The 23166-nt window shown below is 49.1% G+C and overlaps 1 protein-coding gene across 1 annotated transcript; it reads left to right on the top strand.

Annotated features, from left to right (window-relative positions):
- The first annotated feature begins 13630 nt into the window (after positions 1-13630).
- Positions 13631-14422, top strand: LOC140221907 (uncharacterized). Its single transcript, XM_072291858.1, has 2 exons — positions 13631-14020; positions 14069-14422. The coding sequence occupies exons 1-2, from the start codon at positions 13631-13633 to the stop codon at positions 14420-14422; spliced, it is 744 nt and encodes a 247-aa protein (XP_072147959.1).
- The last annotated feature ends 8744 nt before the right edge of the window (positions 14423-23166 follow it).

Genomic DNA, 23166 nt, shown 5'->3' with positions numbered 1-23166 from the left:
ATATGAAACCTTGTCCAAGCATCCATCCTACTAGTGTATGCAATTCATGGAGCTTACTGCCAGCAATGAGACCTCGCATAATACTAGATACTGCAGATCTAGAGAGACCATCTTCTAGTGATCGTTTTAAATAACTAAGTGCAACCAAGAACTTCCCCTCTCTACAGAGACAATCTGCCACAAGGCTGTCAGTGATGTCATTTGGAGTAATGCCTTTCTCAATCACCTCATGAAGCACAAGGCAGGCCTCATAAGCTTTCCCCAAGAAACTGAGATGGCGGATCAAAGTATTGTATGCCACAACATCAGCGACAAAATCCTCACTTCTAAGCAAGCAAAGCGCTCCACAAAGCTTCCCAAGTTTACAGAGACTGTGGACCACAATGCTGAAAGTCCAGCTATTGGGAGCCATGCCTTTTTTGACCATGTTGACAAAAAGCTTGATAACAGCCAACCATCTCCGATCATCACAAAGCCTCCTCATCACAGTGTTATAGTTGACAACATTGACATGCCATCCAATTTCTGCACTGCACTCCAAGAGGCACTTTGCAGCCCAAGCAGTTGACCTGTGGCAAACCCCGTCGAGGAGGATATTCAGAGTAATCTCATTAGGACGCAACCCCTCTGACAGCATCTTATCCACCAATGCAAAGCTCTTATCTACTCTGCCGGCTTTGCATAGCCCATCCATGTAGGTACTGTATGTGATTGTATCCCGCGCCCACCCTTTCGCACTGCTCTCCTCAAGAAGCGTATCAACTCCCTTGAAAGTGCCAGCCTTGCATAGAGCTTCAATCAAGACATTGTAAGTGGCTGTGCTTGGCACAAATCCAGCTGCCATCATTGTTTCCAAGAGCTCCTTGGCCTCATGTATCATTCCACTCACGCAGTAGGCATGCATGATGGGAGTGTACGTGTGAGCATTGGGTTGGCAACCTTCCTCCAGCATCAAGTCAAGCACGCCCAGCGCCTCAGCCACCCGGCCGGCGCTGCACAGCCCAGAGATCAGCGTCGAGTAGGTGACCACGTCTGGGGCCATGCCGTTCGCTGCCATCCACCCCACAACTTCGTAGGCTGCGTCGCCGGAGGCGGCAGGCGTACACCCCGACGAGAACCGTGCACGCGGTGGCGTCGGGTGCAACGCCGTCCGCGGCCATGGCTTTGAGCACGGCGAGCGCGGCGCCAGGTTGGGACGCCGACGAGAGCGCCGCGGCGGCCGTGGTGAAGCAGGCGGTGTCGGGGCGGCGCCCGAGGAGGCTCCGCATTTCGTCGAGCAGGTGGAGGGCGCGCTCGGCGCCGGCGCCTGCGCCTGGGCCGTATCGGCCGCCGGATGTGGCGTGCGCGGACATGAGGCGGTTGTATTCGTACGGGTGTGGCGACCGCGGCCGTGACGGAAGAGGCGGGGGCGGGGGCGGGGGCTGTTCGGAGAGCTCCTTCGCGAGGGAGGCGAAGCGGAGGAGGTGATCTCGGGGGGAGATTGACAGCCGGCGTGGGTGTAGGAGGCGGGCAATGGGACGGGAGGGGGAGGGCATAAGGAAGTGGGGGTGACTGCGGCGGCGACATCTGAGAGTGGTGGCGATGGCAGCGGCGGTTGCAGCCTTGCTGCCCGGAGAAGGCCGCGCCGGAGATAGGGGAAGCGGGCGCGTGGTCCGCTGCGAAGCTGGGGGCGCCGGAGAGCTGGAGGCCGAGCAGAGCTAGGGGCGGCGAGCTGGAGGCAGAGCTAGGGGCGGCGGGCAAGCTGGCTGGGGGCCTGGGGGGGTGGGGGAGACAACGGTTTCGGGGGTAAGAAATGGGCCGTCAAACAACCAGGCCCAAAAGCATGCAGATGATAGTTCCAGAACAATGGTACATTACATGCCAGCAAGAGAGAAATATCCCCATAATTCACAAGCTTGGTTCAGTAAGTCCAACCAAGTCCTGGATTTTGCATATCGCGAGACACCAGGCCTAATCCAAATTTTCATGCCTCCATTCTCCCATTATTTTCCCGTGGCAAGTATATGTCTGTGGATATGTACATCCCTGCATTTCGTCAGTACACACACAAGCTGAGCAGCAACCTAGCATTAATCTAATCGCAAGTGTAACCTGATGAGTCACTACTTGTCAGTCAGAACACCAGGAACCAAACAGTAAGCTAATTGCATATTTAGTCTAGTCAGACATCACATTTACATCAAGCAGCCATACCATTCCTGTAATCTAAGGAATGGCCAAACTGCCTGATGGTTAATTCTTAACTAGCATAATACCAACAGGGAAACAAGCATACCTACCACCAATGGACGAGGGCACGCGCAGTAAAATCTCATAAAACAATAGAAACGAAACCGACAGATTTCCCTTGCGAGTGGCCTCGTCCATTGGGAAAACAATCTCATATTCTCATGGGCGCCGACAAGCATGAGGAGCTCCCATCACCTCCCGCGGCCGATGGACGAATGGAGGATGTGTGCCCGCGGTCGCTTGCTTGCCGAGAGATCCCCCTCCGTTCCTCCACCGGCTGCCATGCAAAGCCTCACCGCCACCGTCGCCCGCAAGTTGCCACCCCCTGCTCGGCTGCTTCGTGGCGGAGGTCGGCGGCGTTCGGCGGCCGGCTGCGCTATTCTCCGCGTTGCTGTGGACTAGGCCTGGGCGCGGGATGCGGGCCCGGGGATGTACGATTTTATCCATCATGGGCTGAGCCGTTTTAATACAACATGTTCCGGCCTGTTCAGTCTGTCCAAAACCTCGGCCCATCCTTCCCTGTAGTTGTTGACTTCTGAGTTCTGACTTGGTGAGGTCCCCGAGTTTTCGTGGGAGCAATGCATGTATGGTCATTATACTTGTCGTCTTGGTTTTTTTAGTAATGACTTATATACTCTAGTGTGGACAAATCATATATACCTTTCCATTTGTGATTTTTCCTTTACCACCCTCCTCTCTTAATTCTCTCGATTCCATCTATAAGCTTCCATTGGAGGGCAAGCTATTCATGGCGATAGCGCCTATGCTGGCCTAAAGCCAAGCAGATTGTAGAGTAGCCGAGAAGAAAGCCAGTGTGGAAGGGACGGGGGCGGCCGCTGCCGTGGGAGGAGAGCCCGAAGGTAGCCATGGGCTCCCTGCTCGTTTTCCTATCCGTGGGGATGTCGGTGCACCTTCAGTGAAGAAGAACAACAACAAGGGAGGAGACGGCCGGCCTGCTTTGGTCTGCTTGGATTTGTGGCTACCGATTCGAGGGAGGAGGAAGGTGGGAGGATGATAAGCTGATTATTGCCGATTTTGGAGTTGGGGAAAAAGTTGCCGGCACCTCCGCCTGCTGCCGCAGCAGGGCCTTCACCACATGCATCATCGGACATGAGGTGCAGAGAGGCAGCATCAGGAGGAAGAAGAACAAACCACGGCCTATAAATAAATCAAATCAGAGGGAGCAATTTATAAATGTACATGTCTTGGTCTGGACACGCTGGATGCCACATCATCCGAATACGTATTGCCAGAGAGTCAATAACCATATTGACAGAGTTGAGCAACCTCGATGGTCATGATTTACCCTTTTCTCAGTACGGTGATCAAATTGAAACAAGCTGACAATTACGATGATCATCCATTCATTTTACTCTTTTAATGGATCAGAGAGAAGGTAGTCTCAAAGCGCGTCGTCATGAACATTCTTGTCTAATATTTTACCGACACCAGACGGCTAGTTGGTAGTACATAGCGTTAGACGAGCTGCTAAATCTCGCTGTCCAATATGCAAAAATCAATGGAAAAATAATTCTAGTTATCCGAAGGATATGGATATCCTATGGATCCTCAACGACCAGGATACTGGCTGGACCTGATAAGTGGGCCTGCCCGACCATGGTGTGCGGGCTAAGGATATGAAAATACTTGGAGCACAAGATAAGGAGGCCGGACGATTCAAATCAGCCCGGATATTGTGGGATACATATTGTAATCTGACTCATATCACCTTACATGTAAAGACCGAGTAGATTAGATTCAAACCGACTGTAACCCTAGGTTGTCAGCCTATATAAGGCGGCCAAGAGAGCCTCCCGAGGCCATCGAATTTCTCAAGCAATACAAGCCACCAAGCATACACGACGTAGGGTATTACTCTCCGGAGGCCTGAATCTGTCTAAAATCCTCGTGTCCTTTGAGTTCTCACGATCACCTTCGAGTTCTTGATTTTGCAATTGCCCTCACCTACAAATCAACCACTTGGGTAACCCCCGATGGACCGCCGACCTTATAAATCTGACAGTTGGTGCGCTAGGTAGGGGTGATTGTGAGATCCTTCCCAGCGAGCTCGATGGCATCCCGCCCTGGTATTTTCTTCCCTGAGAGCATGAAGGAATACCTCGCCAACACGATCTAGCTCCGCTTAGGGAGCATGCCGGTGGACTCCGACTCCACCGCACCTTCCGTCGACTTGGCGCCGGCCGCCAGCCCAGCATCCGTCGGATCTACTCCGGCGGAGCAAGTTCTCCATCCAAGAATCATCACGCCGCTTGCCCAGTAGGTCGGCGATCTCTCTATCCGAGAGGGTTTTACTCATCCTTGCAGCGACCCACCCACCCACGCCCTCCGACCTGATCGCGGGGCTAAATCGCATCAGCAACACAATTGCTGAGTGCATTGATCTCTCTAAGGTGGCGCTACGCTCAACAAGGTCGACGAAGGGTCCCTCCCACATCCCCTTTGGTCTACAGAACTCGGCTTCCGTGTATTCCGCCAAACTCGCTCAGTCCTTCCAGATCCAATCTGGAGACCCACCCGCACCCGCTCAATTTCCAGACTGTGGCGAGTTCCAAGTCCCCCGTATTGTCCTAACGCCGAATCCCTATGGAAGCGACGATGAGAGCAATTCCTCCACGCCAGATCGCGAAGCCTTCGTGGTCTTCGCTGACGAGCCACCTAGGGATGGCGAAACCTCTTCTAAGGAAGTAGGTCGCAACGCCAGGAACCAGGACCATGCAGCACGACACCAACAAGAGCAACAACCTGCTGCTATCGCGGAGGCAGCAGACGATCAGCGTCGACCACCACGGGACGACGGTGGCAACGCCGACCAGGATGGTGCCGGGGGCAGGCGCAGGCGCTTTGCGCGCGCCTGCAATCTACAAGCCGACCTCGAGCAAGCTGGCCACAATGTCTTCACCACACCCTAGGCCAACCTGGGGGCTACTTTCGCCGACCTGGAAAACCTTTCAGACTTAGAGAAAATGTAGTGGATCCGGGTGCGTATCCACGCCGCCAACGCTCAGATCGAAGAGTGGGCCCACAGCCGGTCCGCACACTCCCAGTAAACAGTTACCCGGCACTCTCGGAGTCGAAACGGGCATAGCAGATCCGGCCACCACCGAGGCGACCACCGTGCAGGAGGTCGGCTGGAGCCTGTCCGGGAAGAAGAGGTGGAGCAACCCACCAACACACCCGGCAACAACGACCGTCAACCTGACAACCACGACAACCACCGCCATGGCAGGAGAGGCGACGGCGAGGACCACGACAGTAGAGGCGATGGCGACGATCGTGGCAGACATGGCCAGCAATGTGACCTCTGTGAAGCGTTGCGCGATCGCCGCGACCTCTGGCCCAACCTCAACAACTGTCACCAAGAGCGGGAAGAGGCCAAGCTCCGCTGCCGCGCCAAGTACGACCGTGACTATGGCGCTGCTGGACTCAACCGCGATGTAGAACACGAGGACTGCTGCCGCTAGGAAGATGAGATGCGTCGATGTGCCAACTACGATCGCATGTACAATGCCCCTGAAGATGCCTATGCCCCACCTAGGCGTGACAACGGCAAACGCCCTAGGGCTTTACCCGTTGTGTACAACCTCAAGGACGACGACGACACGGCGATCAACAGTTTCGCCTCCTTCACCCCACGCCTCAGGGCTGTTGATTGGCCTACATCATTCAAGCCGGCTATCAATGAAAAGTACGACGGTTGCTCCGACCCTACCATCTGGCTCAAGATGTACAGTACCGCGGTGAAAGCCGCCCATGGCACCTACGACCAAATGGCCGCCTACTTCCCGGTGGTGATGGGTCTCGCTCCGCTCCTGTGGCTGGAGAATCTCCCACTAGACAGCATCAATAGCTGGGGTTAGCTCGCTAAAACTCAGCCAAATCTGTCAGTGGAAAACCAAAACTATTCGAGACTACGCCAACTGCTTCTTCGAGAATCGTAATAGGCTGGCTAGCGTCGAAGACAACGACATCATCATGTACTTTTGCTCCAACCTGATGAACCGCACCATGTTCTGCAAGTTGTACGAGGCTGCCCCCAAGACGGTTGGGTAGATGATGGAGGTTGTCAACACCCAGGCAGACATAGAGGAGGCGGCGACAGTATAGTTCTAGGGTGGCAAGCATTGCTTGAACGACGACTACAAACAGCCGACCCATGACGAACACCAAGCTCGACCGGAGTCTCGACTTCGGAAAAGGGCCCCTGAGGTCCTCACTGCTGAAGGCGACGTTGCCAGGCCGACCACCTTCCTAAGGAAAGAGTTCGACGATACCTTCAACACTCTATGCCCTTACCATAAGAATGCACGTCATAATCTTCGGAACTGCGCAGTCCTCAAGAAAGAGCTTGGCGCCCCGGTGGAGTACAAGTGACCCCACTGCAACGACCACCGTCGGGACGACAACCTTTGCGACTACCACCGTTGTGACAACCGCAACGACCACGATGACTGTCGCCGCGATGACTGCTATCGAAATGACCACAACCTTGAAGAACGCGACGATCGCCGTTGCGATGACTGTGATAACCGCCGACGTGATGACCGCAACGACCAACACCGAGAGGAGTGCCGCAACCAGCCACACCCAGACACCCACCGCCCCGATGCCGACCAGAATGGAGAGTTCCAGCGACCAGAACGACAGGTCAACATCATCATGGGCGGCCCCAACTCTTTCTGCAGCAACTGCAAGCAGAAGCTTTGCTAGCGAGAGGCGCACTTTGTCTCCATACATCCAGTCCAGTATCTGCGCTGGTCAGAGCAGCCCATAACCTTCTCCAGGGAAGATCATTGGGTACACATTCCAGATCCTGGGTCCTACCCGCTGGTGGTCTGCCCGACCATAGACCGAGCCCTACTCCCCAAGGTGCTGATCGACGGCGGCAGCGGCCTCAACATCATCTTCACAGAGACCTTGAAGCTCATGGACTTCAATTTTGAGCGGCTTCAGCCCTATGAAGAACCCTTCTACGGCATCGTCCTGACAAATGATCATATTCGATTGGCCGAGTTGTTTTGTCAATCACCTTTGGCACACAAGCCAACTACCGCACGGAGTACCTCACATTTGAGGTGGTCAACTTCAAGACTTCCTACCATGCCATCCTTGGCAGGCCCATGCTGGCGAGGTTTATGGCAATCCCGCATCACACCTACCTCGCCCTCAAGATGCCGGCTCCAAACGGTGTTCTCTCCGTCTACGGCGACATCGAGGCTTCGTACAAGTGCGACATGGAGGCAGTGCAGCTTGCTGAAGCCCTGGAGTACTCGGCCAAGGCCACCGCCATGGTCGCTGAGGCCCAAAAGGTGGACAAGGACTAGCTCGCGATCCTAGAGATGGAACTGATGCCCACCGCGCTGCAGCCCAATCCCAAGGTCAAGAAGATCTGCCTCGGCCTAGAAGACCAGATGAAGACGACCCTCATAGTTTCTGACCTCTCCAAGAAATTGTGTGGTGGAATCGCCCAAGTTAAACTGACTTAAGTGTGCCTAATCGTCGTCAGAACAGCCATTATTCAAAATGCACTTAAAACAGTGTAAGTCCGGTAGTCCATCAAGGGTTCTATTCACAGAACTCCTTGAAAACCTCCATGGTGTGTGCCATAGCCATACATCAGGATCGCTTCCACGGTGGGATAGCACCAACAAATATTACATTTTTACATACATAGTAAAGGTACGATTTACTACAAACCATAGATTGAAAGAAACTTAGTAGTGCAAGTTAAACCATTTCTAAGAGTTTCAAACATAAACCAGTCTGGGGCAAGTAATTAAACATCTAAATTTTATTCTGGGGTATCATGAGACTCATGAGATACCCTAGTTCTTCAGAGCTTCCTCCTCGGTGGGTTCCTGCTGGGTTTCTGAAAACAGCAACAAAGGATCCCCTGAGTACAAAATACTCAGCAAGTCTGACCCGACTAACCAATATAGATAGATTCTCTTTTACTGAATGATAGCTGTTTGGTGTACTGGCTGACTCACATTTTGCAAAAAGCTTACTATTAGTGAAACCTTGGTTTTGTTATTTTATTTTAGTTTGGTTTTTACCTAACCCGTCTAGATGAATAAAACATTTTGAGCACTCAGTGGGACTAAGTCATACAGCATATTAATTCCAGGAAAAACATTATATTCAACATGATTACACTACGATGCTTAACCATGATCAAAGTGCATTCATAACCGAGAATTGCGGCGATCCGAACCGATTTACATCTTGCAGGAGATACACGACCACCAGCCATGTACAACTGTATGGGTTGTACACAACAACCTTTCGATTAGTCGTACCCATAGATTGGGAATATGACTACCCAAACCTAGGGATGCACCCCCACATGGAACCCCACGTCTGGCCTAGTCTCCATGTGAGTTTCAGGCTACGCCCCTGCCATTCTCCAGCACGTCAAGCACATGTACGAAATATTCCCAATCAAAGAGCTAACTAACCTACCGAGCTTTGCTGGTCTCATACCCAGTAAGCAACCAGGTAAAATCACTTGATCAAAGGTTCAGACAATGAGCGGTCCTTAACCACATTAACTTAGCAAATAGAACTACCATCTTTAGCTTCTGTCCGCATTTCCAAAATCTCAGGCCATTTCCTTGATTAACATGTATGACCATCTTAGCCTTAGTGTTGAGTAACCAAAGTTACTCATATGTATCTAAGCATTGCTAAGCATAGGATAGTTACTATTTAGTTGAACAGATGGCAAAGATGTCCTTAATAACAAGGTTGGATTGTGCATAAAAGTAAGTTTTCAATCAACTCCTAGACCTAATGCACATATAAAGAAATAACCATTAATTGGACTCATGAATAGTAATTTCTGAAAGTAGATGGGTTTAAATGCACCGGAGCTTGCCTGGGATCAACAAATGTTAGTCCTTTGGAAAACCCCTTTAGTAAAAGAAGGACTTCAACACTTCTCGGACTCTGATAATCTTCAGATGAATTCGTGCCCACTTCAGGAGCTTTGACGTCTACGATTTAGTACATGCAGGAGTTAGAGATGCAAACTTTTGAACACATGACTATACAACTTTCCTTCATGATAAAGTTGGAAGCCGATAAGTGACTATACAACCTATCTTCATGATAAAGTTGCTATCTTCATGATAAAGTTGCAAGCCAACACTAAACTACCCATAAAGATTAACCCACAATTTTTAATTTCTTTACTAACCTACCTTAAGCCTTTTCTTTTATTTAGAAAAACATTATAAATAAATTCTAATCTCCAAAACCTAATTCCTATGGATTACTAAGAATTTGCGAATAATAAAACATTATTCAATATTTTATATATTTTATAAAGACTAAGTATTTATTTAAATACCTTAACTAAAGGTACTAAATAAATACCTAATTTTTATTACCCTTTCCTAGGGTGTAAGAATTTTTAATGCATAAAGGAAGATAAAACATTCCTAATAAAATTGGTTTCACTAATTTTGGACAATTCTACAATTTCTGGTTAATTAAATAGTGAAAACACGAATTTAAACTATTATCTCCAAACTGAAAACCTATCTTTATCCCCACCCCCCTGAAAAACTTTCTCACTCACCCATGCCCTACCCACAGACTCAGACACGTGGGCCCGCTCGGTCAAAAACAGAGGGCCGACCTTGACCGCGGCTTTCCCGGCGGGTAACGGCGCTAGCTCGCTGGCGGCGAGGTCCCCGGCGGTGGGGACTGGGACGCTACACTCCCTAGGGCCACGCGCACCCCCTGGTGTTGTTTTGGTTCAAGAAGATGGGCTGCGCAGGGGCTCTCGACGGCGACGGCGGTGAGAGCTCTCCGGTCAAGGACTGGCTCTTGAGCTTTGGTAGGACCCACATAGGCGCCCAGAGCTAAGAACCCGGGTGGAGAGGGGTAGCGCAAGGGGGCTCACTGGAGAGGTGGCTATGGCGGCCGGCGGATGGGAAGAACGGCGGGGACGAGCTCGCCGGCGCGGAGCTGCGGAACTGAGGGGCCGGGAGTGAAGATGGGACGGTGGTGGAGCTATGGATGAGAGGAAACGAAGGGAGAGGCGGCGGAGCTCCGGAATCGACCGGCGGCGGCTGTTCTGCTGTGCCTTGTTCTTGACCGAGAAAAGAAAGGAAAAAGGGCAGCGGCGGCAGCTGATTTAAAGGCCAGGGAGGCGGTTGCAAAGGATCAGGTCGAGCACAACACGACACATGAGGAGCTGCGTGGCATCAGGCGACACAAGGCGGTGGCGCCGGCAACAGGCAGGCAGGCAGCTGCGTGGCAGCGCTACTGTGCCATCCGTCCCTCCCCTGCCTTTTTTTTTCTTTCCTTTACAGCCGAAAAGTTTAGATTGAAATAGCGACCAAAATTCAATTGAAATTTTCAAACTTCCTTCAAACAAACTTGTAGAGGATCATATACCCTTCATTTGATAGATTTACACCAAGTCGAAAAGAACATTCTAAGACCGTGAATTTTGAGCTCCAATGTTGGCTAAAATTGAGCTGTTTACTGAATCGCACGATTCAGTTTCGTCAGGTGTCAAAAATAGCCATTTGCTCCACTTTGGGTTCGATTTTAACTACCCAAACTCACTTTATCTTGCCCAACTTCCACTGATCTTGGTTCAACATACAACAAAGGTTCCATTTTGCACATAATAACCCATCTCTTACACACTAGATTTTTCAAAAACTTGCACCAAAGATTGCTAAACAACACTGTTCTTGAGGACAGCATGAAGTTCTAACTTTGAGCCTCCAAAGAAATTTGAATTCTTTGCTTTCTTTGGCCAACAACACATCCAAAACTCCCTTTATCAAAGTTGGAGGAAATCCTAAGTTCTACCTTTCATAGATTTGCACTTTTGGCTAAATTTCGCTCCTTCCTCATGAAAAACATCTCTGAAGTTTTCTAGACATTGAACTTCAACTTAATTAAATTTTCTCCTTTTGAACCTTGCTGTCAGAAACTTCAATGGCTAATTACGACAAAAATACAAACTGCTCTTTCAAAAATCCCTTTATGAAAGTTGTAGGAAATTTTCTGAATTTCAATTCATCTTATTACACCTCCTTCAGATTTCCAACCAATCGAGGGGAATTTCCTTCTGAACCTGACTGCTACTTTTCCCCCTTTCAACAGCTAAGCCTTTGACAGATTATCTTTAGGTCAATTTTCGTGGCTAAAATTCAACAGAGGCTTGCTTAGAGCCCTTAAACAAAGTTGTAGGAAATGTTTGTGACTACCTTTGATACATTTGGAGTTTCTGCTGATTTTGAATCTAAGGGTTCGAAATTTGCTTCCAAAACCAACTGTTACTGTTCATCCTCCAGTATTGACAGAACTGTAAATTTTTCTAAGCTGAAGGTTCAGATTGTGTTTACTCCATTTTTTTCACTTAAACTCTCAAAACTTCCTTTATAGAAGTTGTAGAGAACCTATTTCTCTACATTTCTCTTATTCATGTCAAAAGCCAAATCCCTCCTTTTCCCTTCGAAAGTTGGTCCTGAATCTAGCTGCCAATTCTTGCTTTTTACTGAATTGAAATTGCACTGAATGGCTTCAATCTCGACAGAACAGTACCAAAATCCTCCATTTAACTTTGAATTTCCATTTAACACTTCAAATGCCATTTGTTTCATGCCAAACTTGGAGATCATGCTAAGCTTGACATGAAAGTTCCATTTTGCCCATAAAACTAAAGGCTCATATAGCATTTCTCCAAAATCTCCTGAATCAAAGTTCATTCCATTTAGTACTGTTTTTCAATGGCATTTATGCCTATATCCAGTTAGTGAACAGTAACATCCTCCATTTCTAATTTTTGGCCAATTTAAGGTCCATTTGCTTCTCAAATGGACTCTTTAAGTTCCAAATGTCCATAAGGTCCAAATTCATGCATTTGTCAACTTTTTCTGAATTTGAAGCTCTTGTTTGGCATTTTTGGCTAAACTTTGACCAAAAGTTGACTTTGGCCATAAAAGCTCATTTAACCCCCAAATATTTGTCATATCCTGTTCTTAGCCATTCTTGAGTGTTTTTTTAACACCCCGGGTGCTCTGCTATTCAGTTCTCGGTAGATAGCTCGATAGCAACTTGTTCCCCTCTTTGAGTTCTAATTGGGAATTTAAATTCATGTTTCTTGGGCCAAGAACTTCTGTAATGGTTAACCATAGATTAAAGATTCCATTTCTCAAGTTGTCACCCACTTGGTTGTGGGAGTCCTTTGAATTTTTAAATCTTGAATTTGAATCTTTGGTCAAATTTAACTTTGGTCCATAATACCTCCATTGCATCCAAATTCATCATTAACCTCTAAATTACCTTCTTAGGCTTTTAATAACACTGGGTGTTACAAATTGGAACTCGTGCTCACCAATTTCCTCCGGGAGAACTCAGATATATTCGTGTGGAAGCCATCTGATATGCCTGATGTCCCGCGGGAGCTGGCTGAGCACTCCTTGGACTTGAGCAAGATTGCGTGGCTGGTCAAGCAAAAGCTTCGCCGCTTCACCCAAGATCACAAGGAGGCCATTAGGGTAGAATTAAATAAGCTCTTAGACGCCGGGTTCATTCGTGAATGTAAGCATCCCGACTGGTTGACGAATCCAGTCCTTATAAAAAAGAAAACCGGTGAATGGAGAATGTGTATCGATTACACCGATCTCAACAAGCACTGCCTAAGGACCCCTTCCCGCTTCCACGCATCGACCAAGTCATAGATTACCCTTGATCCTGCTGACCAAGACAAGACAACATTCATAACGCCCTTTGTCATCTACTGCCACAACACCTTGACCTTCAGGTTGAAAAAATACCGGTGCCACCTACCAGAAGGCAATCCAGGGTTGCCTCGCAACACAACTACAGAGGAACATCGAAGCCTACGTCGACAATGTGGTTGTCAAGACCAAGGATGAAGAAAGCTTCATAGCCGACCTCGCGGAGACCTTCAACAGCCTCGGGGCCTATTGCTGGAAACTCAACCCGGGCAAGTGTGTCTTCGGTGTCCCGTTTGGAAAGCTCTTGGGCTTCATGGTCAGCTAGTGCGGCATCGAGGCTAGCCCCGTCAAGGTGGATGCAATAAAAAAATGGTAAAACCATCCAACAAGAAAGACGTCATGAAGCTTACTGGCATGATGGTGGCCCTTAGCCACTTCATCAGCAAACTCGAAGAAAAGGGTCTGCCCTTCTTCAAGCTACTCAAAAAGGCAGACAAGTTCGAGTGTGATGACGAGGCCAGCAAGACACTCGAAGAGCTCAAAACTTTCCTCACCACTCCCCCATCATGACGGCTCCGACTGACCAAGAAACGCTTTACCTCTATATCTCTGCAACGACGTACATTGTCAGCACCGTGCTAGTTGTGGAACGTGAAGAGCCCAGCCATGCCCACATGGTGCAGCGACCGGTCTACTACATTAGCGAGGTCCTCAGCGACTCCAAGATCCGCTACACACAGGTTCAGAAATTGCTCTATGTAGTGTTGATCTCGTCAAGAAAGCTGTGCAATTACTTCCAGGCGCACAACATCCGAGTGGTATCCTCATACCCCATCGGCAAAATCCTCCACAGCAGGGATGTCAACGACCGAGTTGTCAAGTGGTCCGTGGAGCTTGGCGAATTCGATCTCGATTTCTACCTGTGTCATACGATCAAGTCACAGATCCTGGCTAACTTCGTGGCCGAGTGGACAGAGATCCAGAAGCCGCCCTCCCTGGAAAGGCTGGAACATTGGACTATGTACTTCGACGACGCCCTCAACCTTGAAGGAGCCAGCGCAAGGGTCCTCTTCATATCCCTCAAAGGCGAGCAGCTCAAGTACGTGCTCCAGATCCACTACAAGGACACCAACAACGGCGCCAAGTATGAAGCTCTCATCCACAGCCTCCGCATCACTGTCTCCCTCGGGATCAAGAGCATCCTTGCGTACGATGACTCCAAGGTCGTCATCGAGCAAGTCAACAAGACCAGGGACCGCACCAAGGAATCCATGGACACTTACTGCGCTAAAATCTGTAAACTTGAGGCCCACTTCGATGGTCTTGAGTTCCACCATGTCCCCAAGGACCACAACATCGCCGCCGACATCCTGTCCAAGCTTGGTTCCAAGCGTGCACAGGTTCCAGCCGGCGTCTTTGTACAAGATCTCCGGAAGCCTTCCATCAAGATTCTGGACCCAGAGTAGAACGATGCTGGCGCACCGGCTTTGACCAACCTAGCTGCTGCTAATGTCATGATGATTGAGGCAGAAGAAGACCGATGCGGCCCATTTATAACCTTGATCACCGATCAGATGGTGCTAGAGGACAAGATCGAACACGAAAAATTAGCTCGACGGAGTGCAAACTACGTCGTCATCGGCAAGGAGCTCTACACAAAGTCCGCATCCATAGGCATCCTAATGAAGTATATTCTGCACAGCGATGGCCCCGACCTACTGCTCGAGATCCCCTCGGGCACATGCAGCAACCACGCTGCCTCGGGCACTTTGTTTTGCAAGGCGTTTCACTTTGGTTTCTATTGGCCAACAGCGGTAGCCGATGCAAAGGATCTCATCCAAAGATGTAAAGGGTGCCAATTTTTCTCCAAGCAGCAACATCTACCGGTCCAAGCCTTGCGCACCATCCCACCATCCCTACCCTTCGCATGCTGGGGGCTGGACATGGTCGGACCCTTCAAGACCGCTCCGGGCTGCTACACCCACATCTTCGTGGCAGTTGACAAATTCACCAAGTGGGTTGAGGTTAAGGCTATCACCAGTATTGAGTCGGCTAAAGCCGCTTAGTTCATGGAGGAAATTACACAAAGCTTTGGTATACCAAACAGGATCATCACCGACCTTGGCAAACAGTTCACAGGCTCCGAGTTCTGGGACTTTTGCCAAGACAATCTCATTGTGCGTACTACTCCTCAGTAGCATACCCGCGCTGTAATGGTCAGGTCGAACGTGCGAATGGGATGGTCCTCCAGTCCCTCAAGTCTCGCATCTTCGACGACGCGTCCAAGTACGCCACCAAGTGGCTACGCGAGCTACCCCACTTTATCTAGGGCCTACGAACCCAGAAGACCCGGGCTACCGACTACACCCCGTTCTTCATGGTGTACAGCTTAGAGGCCATCCTGCCATCTAACGTGGCCTTTGGTGCCCCACACATTCAGTACTACAAGGAAGGTAAGGCAGAAACAAGTCGGCAGGTCGATATCGACAGCCTCGAGGAGCATCGCGTGGCGGCCCTTATCCAGCACGCGCACCACGAGCAGCAAATACGGAGCTACTACGATCGAAATGTCAGGGAACGCTTCTTCAACGTTGGTGATTTGGTGCTTCGCCGGATCTAGTCCACCAAGGACATGCACAAGCTGGCCGCCCCCTGGGAGGGCCCCTTCATCATCAAGGAAGTCATCCAACTAGGCACCTATCGACTCCAATGGGCGTCCCCAATTCGTGGAACATCGAGCATCTACGGTGCTTGTACCCTTAGATCTAAAAGCTATGTACTCTATTTTCCCTTTTTATTGAATAAATACAACCTCTAAGGTTCTTTGCATACCTACTGCCTTACTGTTCTTGTGCCTAAGCTATTCCTGACGCTTGGGAGCTGTCCGACCTATTCGACAGACCACCCGCTCACAAGCTCGGGGGCTTCCCCCAGGCGCCGACCTCTGGATCTTGCGTGCCTCTCCTCCCCCTCTCGAGGAAATACGACTAACTCGTGTGGTTGGCGTCCTAGCTCACGAAACCTAGACAACCTTGCATTCACCCCTCCTACAAGCTCGAGATTCGGTCTCAGTAGGACGCTGGTCAGGCAAGGCTAGGCACTTAGCAGCTACAGGCCTCAGCTACACGCTGTCCTCTCGTATACACCAAGGGAGGGAGGGATCCTCTTGTTCCTCGCATACATCAAAACAATTACATCACATGTTTATCATACAGATTGATACAACACTCAGTTCAATTTTACACATCCAAATCATTTACAGTGTTCTCCGCTACTTCATGATACTAGTTGGCCAGCTCTAGGAGTGCATCCGCATTGAACTTGACCGCGACTCCTATTGTAGCACGCTCCAAGGGGATCCGCAGGAAGTGTGTTGCCACCAGCACCAAGATGTTCTTCAGAAGTGGTGTCCTTCAGCAGCACCTTCCGCCGACTAGATGTAGCTTTCAGATGATTTAGCAGCAACGTTGGTGCTGTTGGGCTGGCCTTACGTTGGACCATGTCCATCACATAACTAGCCACCTTATGAAGATCTTTCAACTCCACTTCCAGCCCTACAATCACATGTTGGTCCGCTGAAGACTATCTATTGCAACCTCTAAGCAGCGCTCAACATCTTTGCGCGCGTTGGCTTCGTAAATCACCTTCTGTGATACGGCATACTCACGATAAACTGCCACATCATGTTCCTGCAGGAGACGCGCATTGGAATCCTTGTACTCCTTGAGGTGCCGCTTGAGCCTTTGCTCTCTCACCGCGGCATCTACTCATTTAAACAAATATATGTCAGCACCAAGACTTCAAGGACAAAATTGATTCAACAGGTCAGCACAATGTACCATTCAAGTGTGCAGTAAGAACATCTTTTTCCAAGGCATGGTCCAGGTCTTTCTGCAGGAGTTGGTCGGGATGCTTTGCGGCATCCTCTCTAGCCTTCTTGAGGTCGGCCTCGAGTCGCTCTGCCTTCAGGCGATAGTGCTCATCCTGATGGATCGTGTCCGCCCTCCTCTGTGCACGCTTAGCCAGACCCTGCATACATCTTAACAGTCAGAGCTCGGCAAAGAAACTGGATTTTAGATACATAGCCTATGGGTTGGTTGGCCACTCACAATTAACAGCCTAGAAATTTCTAATGATGACTGCCGCAGCCTTTCCAGATCTTTCTTGTCCTACACTACGTCCTTGGCTAGGTCGGACCCGGGGAGGTTCAAGGTGTCCGAATCTTCTCCACCTTGCACATCGTCGCCGCCGGCCCCGGTGGCCCTCTCCAGCGGTAGATCATCACTGGGCAGCTCCTCCTGGTGAGGCTTGGCTCTACCCCCCTCATCAGCCACCTCTTTGACCCTGGAGTCGACCACAGTAGCGTCTGCAACCCTGAAGCTGACTTCACTTTGTTGCGGCACTGGAGTTGGCACAGCTTCTCCAGCACGACCTTCTTTATCAGCTTCGGCCTCCAGAGGTGGTGGCTGTTCCATGGTGCGACCGCTCATCCTCTCGGTCTGGGCTGAGCATCTAGTTAGTTGTGCACTAGATTGGTCATCCAGTATGGCAGTCCTTCCTTGTCGGTGCGACTTGTCATACAAGCAAAACAAGCAGCAACAATAACCACAAGATAGACAATAACCACAAGATAGACAGTATAAGCAGACCACACTTACACGGTGCTCTTCTTCTTCATCCGGAACTTTGGGTGCAAGAGCGCTGGCAGCGCCGACGCATCTCCGCTTGATCCCCATGGATCTTCGCTTTCAACGCTTTCTTGATATGCTCCGCGTCAGCCGTGGTGGTCTCAAGGAGCTCGGACTTCTACTTCGCGGGTGGGCTCGGCATGTCAGACTCCTCCTCCGCCTCGCCAGCCGACCTGGTCGCGGAGGCAGTGCTCGGGGCAGCTTTCTCCTTTCCCTTCCCCTTGTTGCCATCCATTTTCTTTCTCTTACCGCTCAGCTTCTGCAACTTGGAGGCGGGCTACTTGTGCACTGCTTGTCGTGTCCGATGACCAACCGGAGCAGCGTCTGCGGCCTGGCCGATCTCATCCGGCACGCTCTCATCCGACCCGATGGAGGAGTCAGACTCCCACTCCAGGCCGACGGGTAGCTCATTGGGCTCGTCAGTTGGACGGGCCTTGGGTCTCTGCTGCTCAGCCCCTCCAGGAAGCAGCGTCGGGCAGAAGAATGCAAATTCGTCGTCCAGATCAATCCACAAGCATAGTCATCAACAACGCAACAACATAAAAAAATATGCCAAATCAAATGCCGTTTAAGATCATACCGGGTTGGTCAGCAGCCTCTTTAGAGAGTAAGCTTTGAGGCAAATTTTGTTCTAGATGACACCCCCAAAGAACTCGGACACCCGGGTTGGGTCCTGCGGCCCTGTGTATTCATACGCCGGATGCACTCGGTTCTTGATCGACTGCGTCAGTCTCCGGCAGAAGTTGATGCTGACTGCTCTGGCTGTTAGACCACGTGCCTTCAAGTTGGCGATCTTTGCCAGCAGCTGATTCACCTGCACCTGCTCCTCCGAGGTCGGCTGGTTCGACCACTCAGGTATGACCACCGGCCCGTATCCAATGCGCGGTGGGAGCTCGGGCTGCTGACTGGCGATGGTGAATCACTCATTGTGCCAGCCCTTGTTGGAATTCTTCAACTGGAGGTCGAAGTAGTCTTGGACTTTTTTTGCTCGGGGAAAAAAAACCACAACCACCAATCACTCGTGGTTGTTTTCCCTTGGTTGACACAGGCTTCAACTGATACAAATATCATCACAGATTGAAGTGCGGGGTGATGCCCAGATATGCCTTGCACAGATGGATGAATACAACAATATCAAGAATGGAGTTGGGATTCAGATGTACCAACTCAATCTTGTAGTAGTGCAGAAGACCCAAGAAGAAGTCTCCACACGGGATCCTGAACCTGCGATCAAAGAACGAAGTGAATACCATCGTCTCCATTTTGTCCTCCATCGGGAAATCTTGGCCGGCGGTTGGCTTCCAATCCAACAACGCTTGAGGCCCGAGGAGGCCCTGGTCGACGAGCGCCCGGATGCTCTCCTCGGTCATCAGAGCCTTTGCAACAACCTAGCCTAATTAAACCATGTCTAATCTTAAATAAAGCTATTAGAGCATGAAAAAGAACAATTAGCAGTTGTGAAGACAATTAAAAAGACACTTTTGCCCTCACAAGCTAAACCGCTTTTTAAAATGTAACTCAAATTTCTGCTTAAGAACTTAAAAATCTGTCCAACTAAGAGTTGTAGAACTCAACTTTCCCAACAACTTTTATTTCTGGTGTTTTGTCTGAATCTGAGCAGAACACCTTCAAAAACTCTAAATTTGAATCTGTGAAAATTTAAGAAAAACAGATGAAGTCCCAACTTTGGAACTCTTTATTTCGAAATTTCTAATATAAACTCAAGCTGAACTCTATACCAAAGTTTTAGAGATTCGAGACCTTAACAACTTTGACTGAGGGAGCAAGGTCGAAATCTGCATAGAAAGCTTTCAAAACCCAAGTCAAATCAGCTAGTTCGGTCAACCTAGCCTCAATCAGGAATCTAGGCTATCTGGAATCAGTTCGACCAGGCATCTTGGCGTGAGCTTATCTCTCACAAGTTGAACAGAACATTAGAAAAACACTTTATAAGATTTTGAGAACTAAGTTTATACAACAACTTTTCCAATTGGACTCTGGTCAAATTCGCATAAGAAGCTTTTCAAAATTTGGGCTCAAGTCAGCCAAAGACCCAAAAATTGGCCAAACTGCCGTTTTTGCCTAAGTCTGAAATCCGGCGTTCCTCTAAACTTTGAAGCTTTGTATTTTCAAATCTGATGCAAATTTGAACTCGGTTCAATTATGAAAGTTGAATTTGAATCTGAGAACTACAACATTTATATAGGGAGTTAATGTTGTGCGGTTCAAGAATCGGGAGCTCTAGGCGCTTGAAGACCGGCTCGGCGAAACGATCCCGCGGATCCTCGACCAGAGCGCGCCAGGGCGCGCGTGCGTCGCGCTCTGGTTGCCGGCCGCCCCGTGGCGGAAGCTCACCGGCGCCGTCTCGTCGCCCCATCCTCAGCCGCGACAAGTTGGGTCGACGCGCCGACAGCCCCGTCGACCACACGGACGCCCTGCCTGCTGCCTCGCCTCGCCTCGCCTGAGGGCGCGCCCTGCCGCGGCTCTGCACGCTCGTGCCCCGCAACACCGCCACCTCCGCCAATCGCTGCCCCGGCCGTGACAGCTCCTCCCCGCCTCGCCAGTGACACGTCCGGCAAAGCTGTTATTGCCGCGCACGCTTGTTTCGCCCGCGCCTGCACGCCTCACCTGCTGCGCCTTCGCCTGCCTTACCACTCTCCCTCCTTTGTCCGCCAATGGCACCACCGCCATTAATGGTCGCCCCGACACCCTCTGGTCCCGTCTGCTAGCGCCGCGACTCCACCTCGCTCGCCGCTCCACCCCGACCCTATAAAGGAGGCCCGGCGTCGCGTTCCGCTCCCGCCAGACCTCCCAGATGCCCGCAACCGCCTCAAATCAGTCGCAGGTGAGCCACCGCTCCTCCCCGACCTCTTTCCACCCCAAGCCCGCCAGCGCTTCGCCGGGTGCGCCGCTCGGGGACCCGATTGCGATCGAGAGAATTGAATCAAGGGCTTTAGTGCAAAAACCAGAGACCCCCACTCAAACAAAGTATAGACGCGAGGATTAGATCGCAAGCTCACCTCGGTTTTTGTTTTATAATCAGCAGAAAATGTATTTAACTTTGGAAATTCACCAAAACTCATAGAAAATTTAGAAAACTGTCAAACCAACTTTGCTAGACTCAGTATAAAGTGTAGCTTCTAATAAAAATACTTTTGGCATGTGTCTCTTCTAGGATTAATGTTATATGTTTTATACCTTTTTTAAGCCATTTAAATCATCATAAATTGCAGAAAAATGCTAAAATAGTAAATCCAACTCTCAAGTGTTTGTTTCAGAGAATGGAAGCTTATAAAAATGATGTGGAGCCTAGTTTAGATGTTTAAATCTCTGTTTTAGCTTTATCATGGAAATCTAAGGTTGCTCTTGTCTTTTTGCACAATAATTAAACCAGAGATGATAAAAATGTGAAACAAATTGGTATAAGTCGGTGGTGTAGTGTAGTTTGTAGGAAAAATATGGAATATGATCGAAAGCAGAAAGAAATAGGGTAAATGTATGGAAAAAGATGCCCTCCACTAAAAATTATGAAAAATTCACCAAAAGCACTGTATCACCCCTATAACTCACTGTTAAAATTTCATGAGCAGTTTCATTATGGTTTTTGTTTTAAAAATGTTTAAGTATATGCTACCTTAGTGTAATAAAGTAATTCTAATTCTTATTATGCACCTCCAATGGACCTCAAATTTATGCAGTAGCTTATCCTTGATAAAGTTAAGTTTTTGTTAAATTTGTGGCTTCATAGCTTGCTGTTTGAAGATAGAAATAAAATTTGGAAGATGAACCTAGCTAAATGAATGAAAGAAACCTTGAGTAATGATAAAGGTAATTTTCGGGAGAGGTACAAAAGAACTTTCAGAAATAGGATAACTTTCTGATCTAAAGTTTAATAAAGTTAAGTGCATATATGTACACAATCACTATCAAATCAACCCCAGGTTTTGTACCACAACACACCTTACCTTATGTAGATAAAGAAGGTGTAGAACCTTATTTAGGTGAATGTGGTCGTGATGTAATTTCTACTTCAGTGCTAATTCAGGTTTTGCATCCTATGAGAAAGCTTGGAAATTAAACTTCATGCATTTGCATTTTATATAGAGCTGAACCCACCTGGCGCTAGAAGAAGGAGCCGTAGCTGATCTGCAGCAAGTCGGAGCTGAGCCCGTACCGGAGCAAGCCGAGGACCAGTTCGCTAACTCCCCGTGTGAAGGCAATCCTGGAGCATATCCCAGTTTTCTAAATTTCTACAATGAATTATGTTGATTATGATGGTGCATTTAAGTTACTAGGCATTGTCTGAAACCTTAGATGCATGAACTTAGTACCCTTTTGATCTGAACATTAGCATGATAAGACGTGTAGATGCAATGCTTAATAGGACTCGGTAAAAGTCGAGTGATTGACTGTCACTCGTGAGTTATAGGAGTTGTTTGGTTTCTTTTGTTACAACTATAAGGACGATGGACGGGGCAGCGCTCTGTAAATTATTTTGGTGGTCGGTGGATTGCCCCATCTGTCTACATGAAATTGGACTAAGGTCGAGATGTGATAGTGTTCGTGATCAAGTGTTGAAAGTACTAATCTCATACCTAGTATGGGATGGGGAAGCCTAGTACCTGATTGAACCGGAACGTGAGCGGATCGTTCCACTGTCTCTGGAACGGAGTTCCCTTGCGGCCGCATGTGGTGACAAGCGCGGTCATAGAATGGTAGAGGCCGGGTCTATGGAGCCTTGTACCAAGGGAAGTGGGCCTGACACGAGTCTGGGAATTGATGGGGATGGCTGACAAGTGAAGCGACCCTTCGCGGTGCGTAGATGTCATGGGATTAGGTTCGCCATGCATGGTTAAGAAATTTGAATCGATTCATCTGCCTGTCACAGTTTGGGACTACTTGATCGCTATGCTACACTGAGTAAGAATGAAAGATGATGATGATCTAATATGGTTACCTGAATTAATTGCTTGGAAACTATGCTTGGTTTAGTATAGTTGCTAACTTAGAATGGTAAACAACAATAGAGCTTGCAGCTAAAATGTTGAAAATAAGGACATACACTAGTCACTTTTGACAAAAACAAACCCCAGAGCCAAAAAGCTTGCATGTCCAGGTGTTAGTGGAGTAGTACCACCGGTCGGTTAAGTCTTGTTAAGCGTAGTCGGTCAGCCTTGTTGTGGCACATCTTTTCAAGTGATGTTGATGCCTCTGAGCTCGCTGCAAGTGGCACTTGGCCTCCCCAACTTCCTCCTAGTTGGACGATTGAGTGGGATCCCTCCTCGGACAGCGAGGATCAGGATCATTGATGTCATGATCGGCTTCATCATGACATCCTGCAACGACGTTTAGCTTCCGTTTAGTTATTTTGGTTATTTGAGAACTCTGCAAACTTTGCTTGAATTTCGAACTTAAGGTTGTAATAATTTAATGCACTTGTTTAATTGAGATGGACTGTTGTAATCTCTATAACCACTCGTCTTTGTGCGAGTCTTGCTTTCTCGATCATGAGGTAAGTGGTT

This window comes from Setaria viridis, chromosome 2 (assembly GCF_005286985.2).
Source record: "Setaria viridis chromosome 2, Setaria_viridis_v4.0, whole genome shotgun sequence".
Taxonomy (NCBI): domain Eukaryota; kingdom Viridiplantae; phylum Streptophyta; class Magnoliopsida; order Poales; family Poaceae; genus Setaria; species Setaria viridis.
The sequence above is the reverse complement of the archived record's forward strand: the minus strand, read 5'-3'. Positions and strand labels throughout refer to the sequence as shown.

Bases quoted from the DNA above. Each gene is read 5' to 3' on its own strand.
- LOC140221907 (XM_072291858.1), top strand. From the start codon at position 13,631: ATGGTGCAGCGACCGGTCTACTACATTAGCGAGGTCCTCAGCGACTCC. The intron at 14,021-14,068 runs GTCCTCTTCATA...TACGTGCTCCAG, and splicing joins TTGAAGGAGCCAGCGCAAGG to ATCCACTACAAGGACACCAA.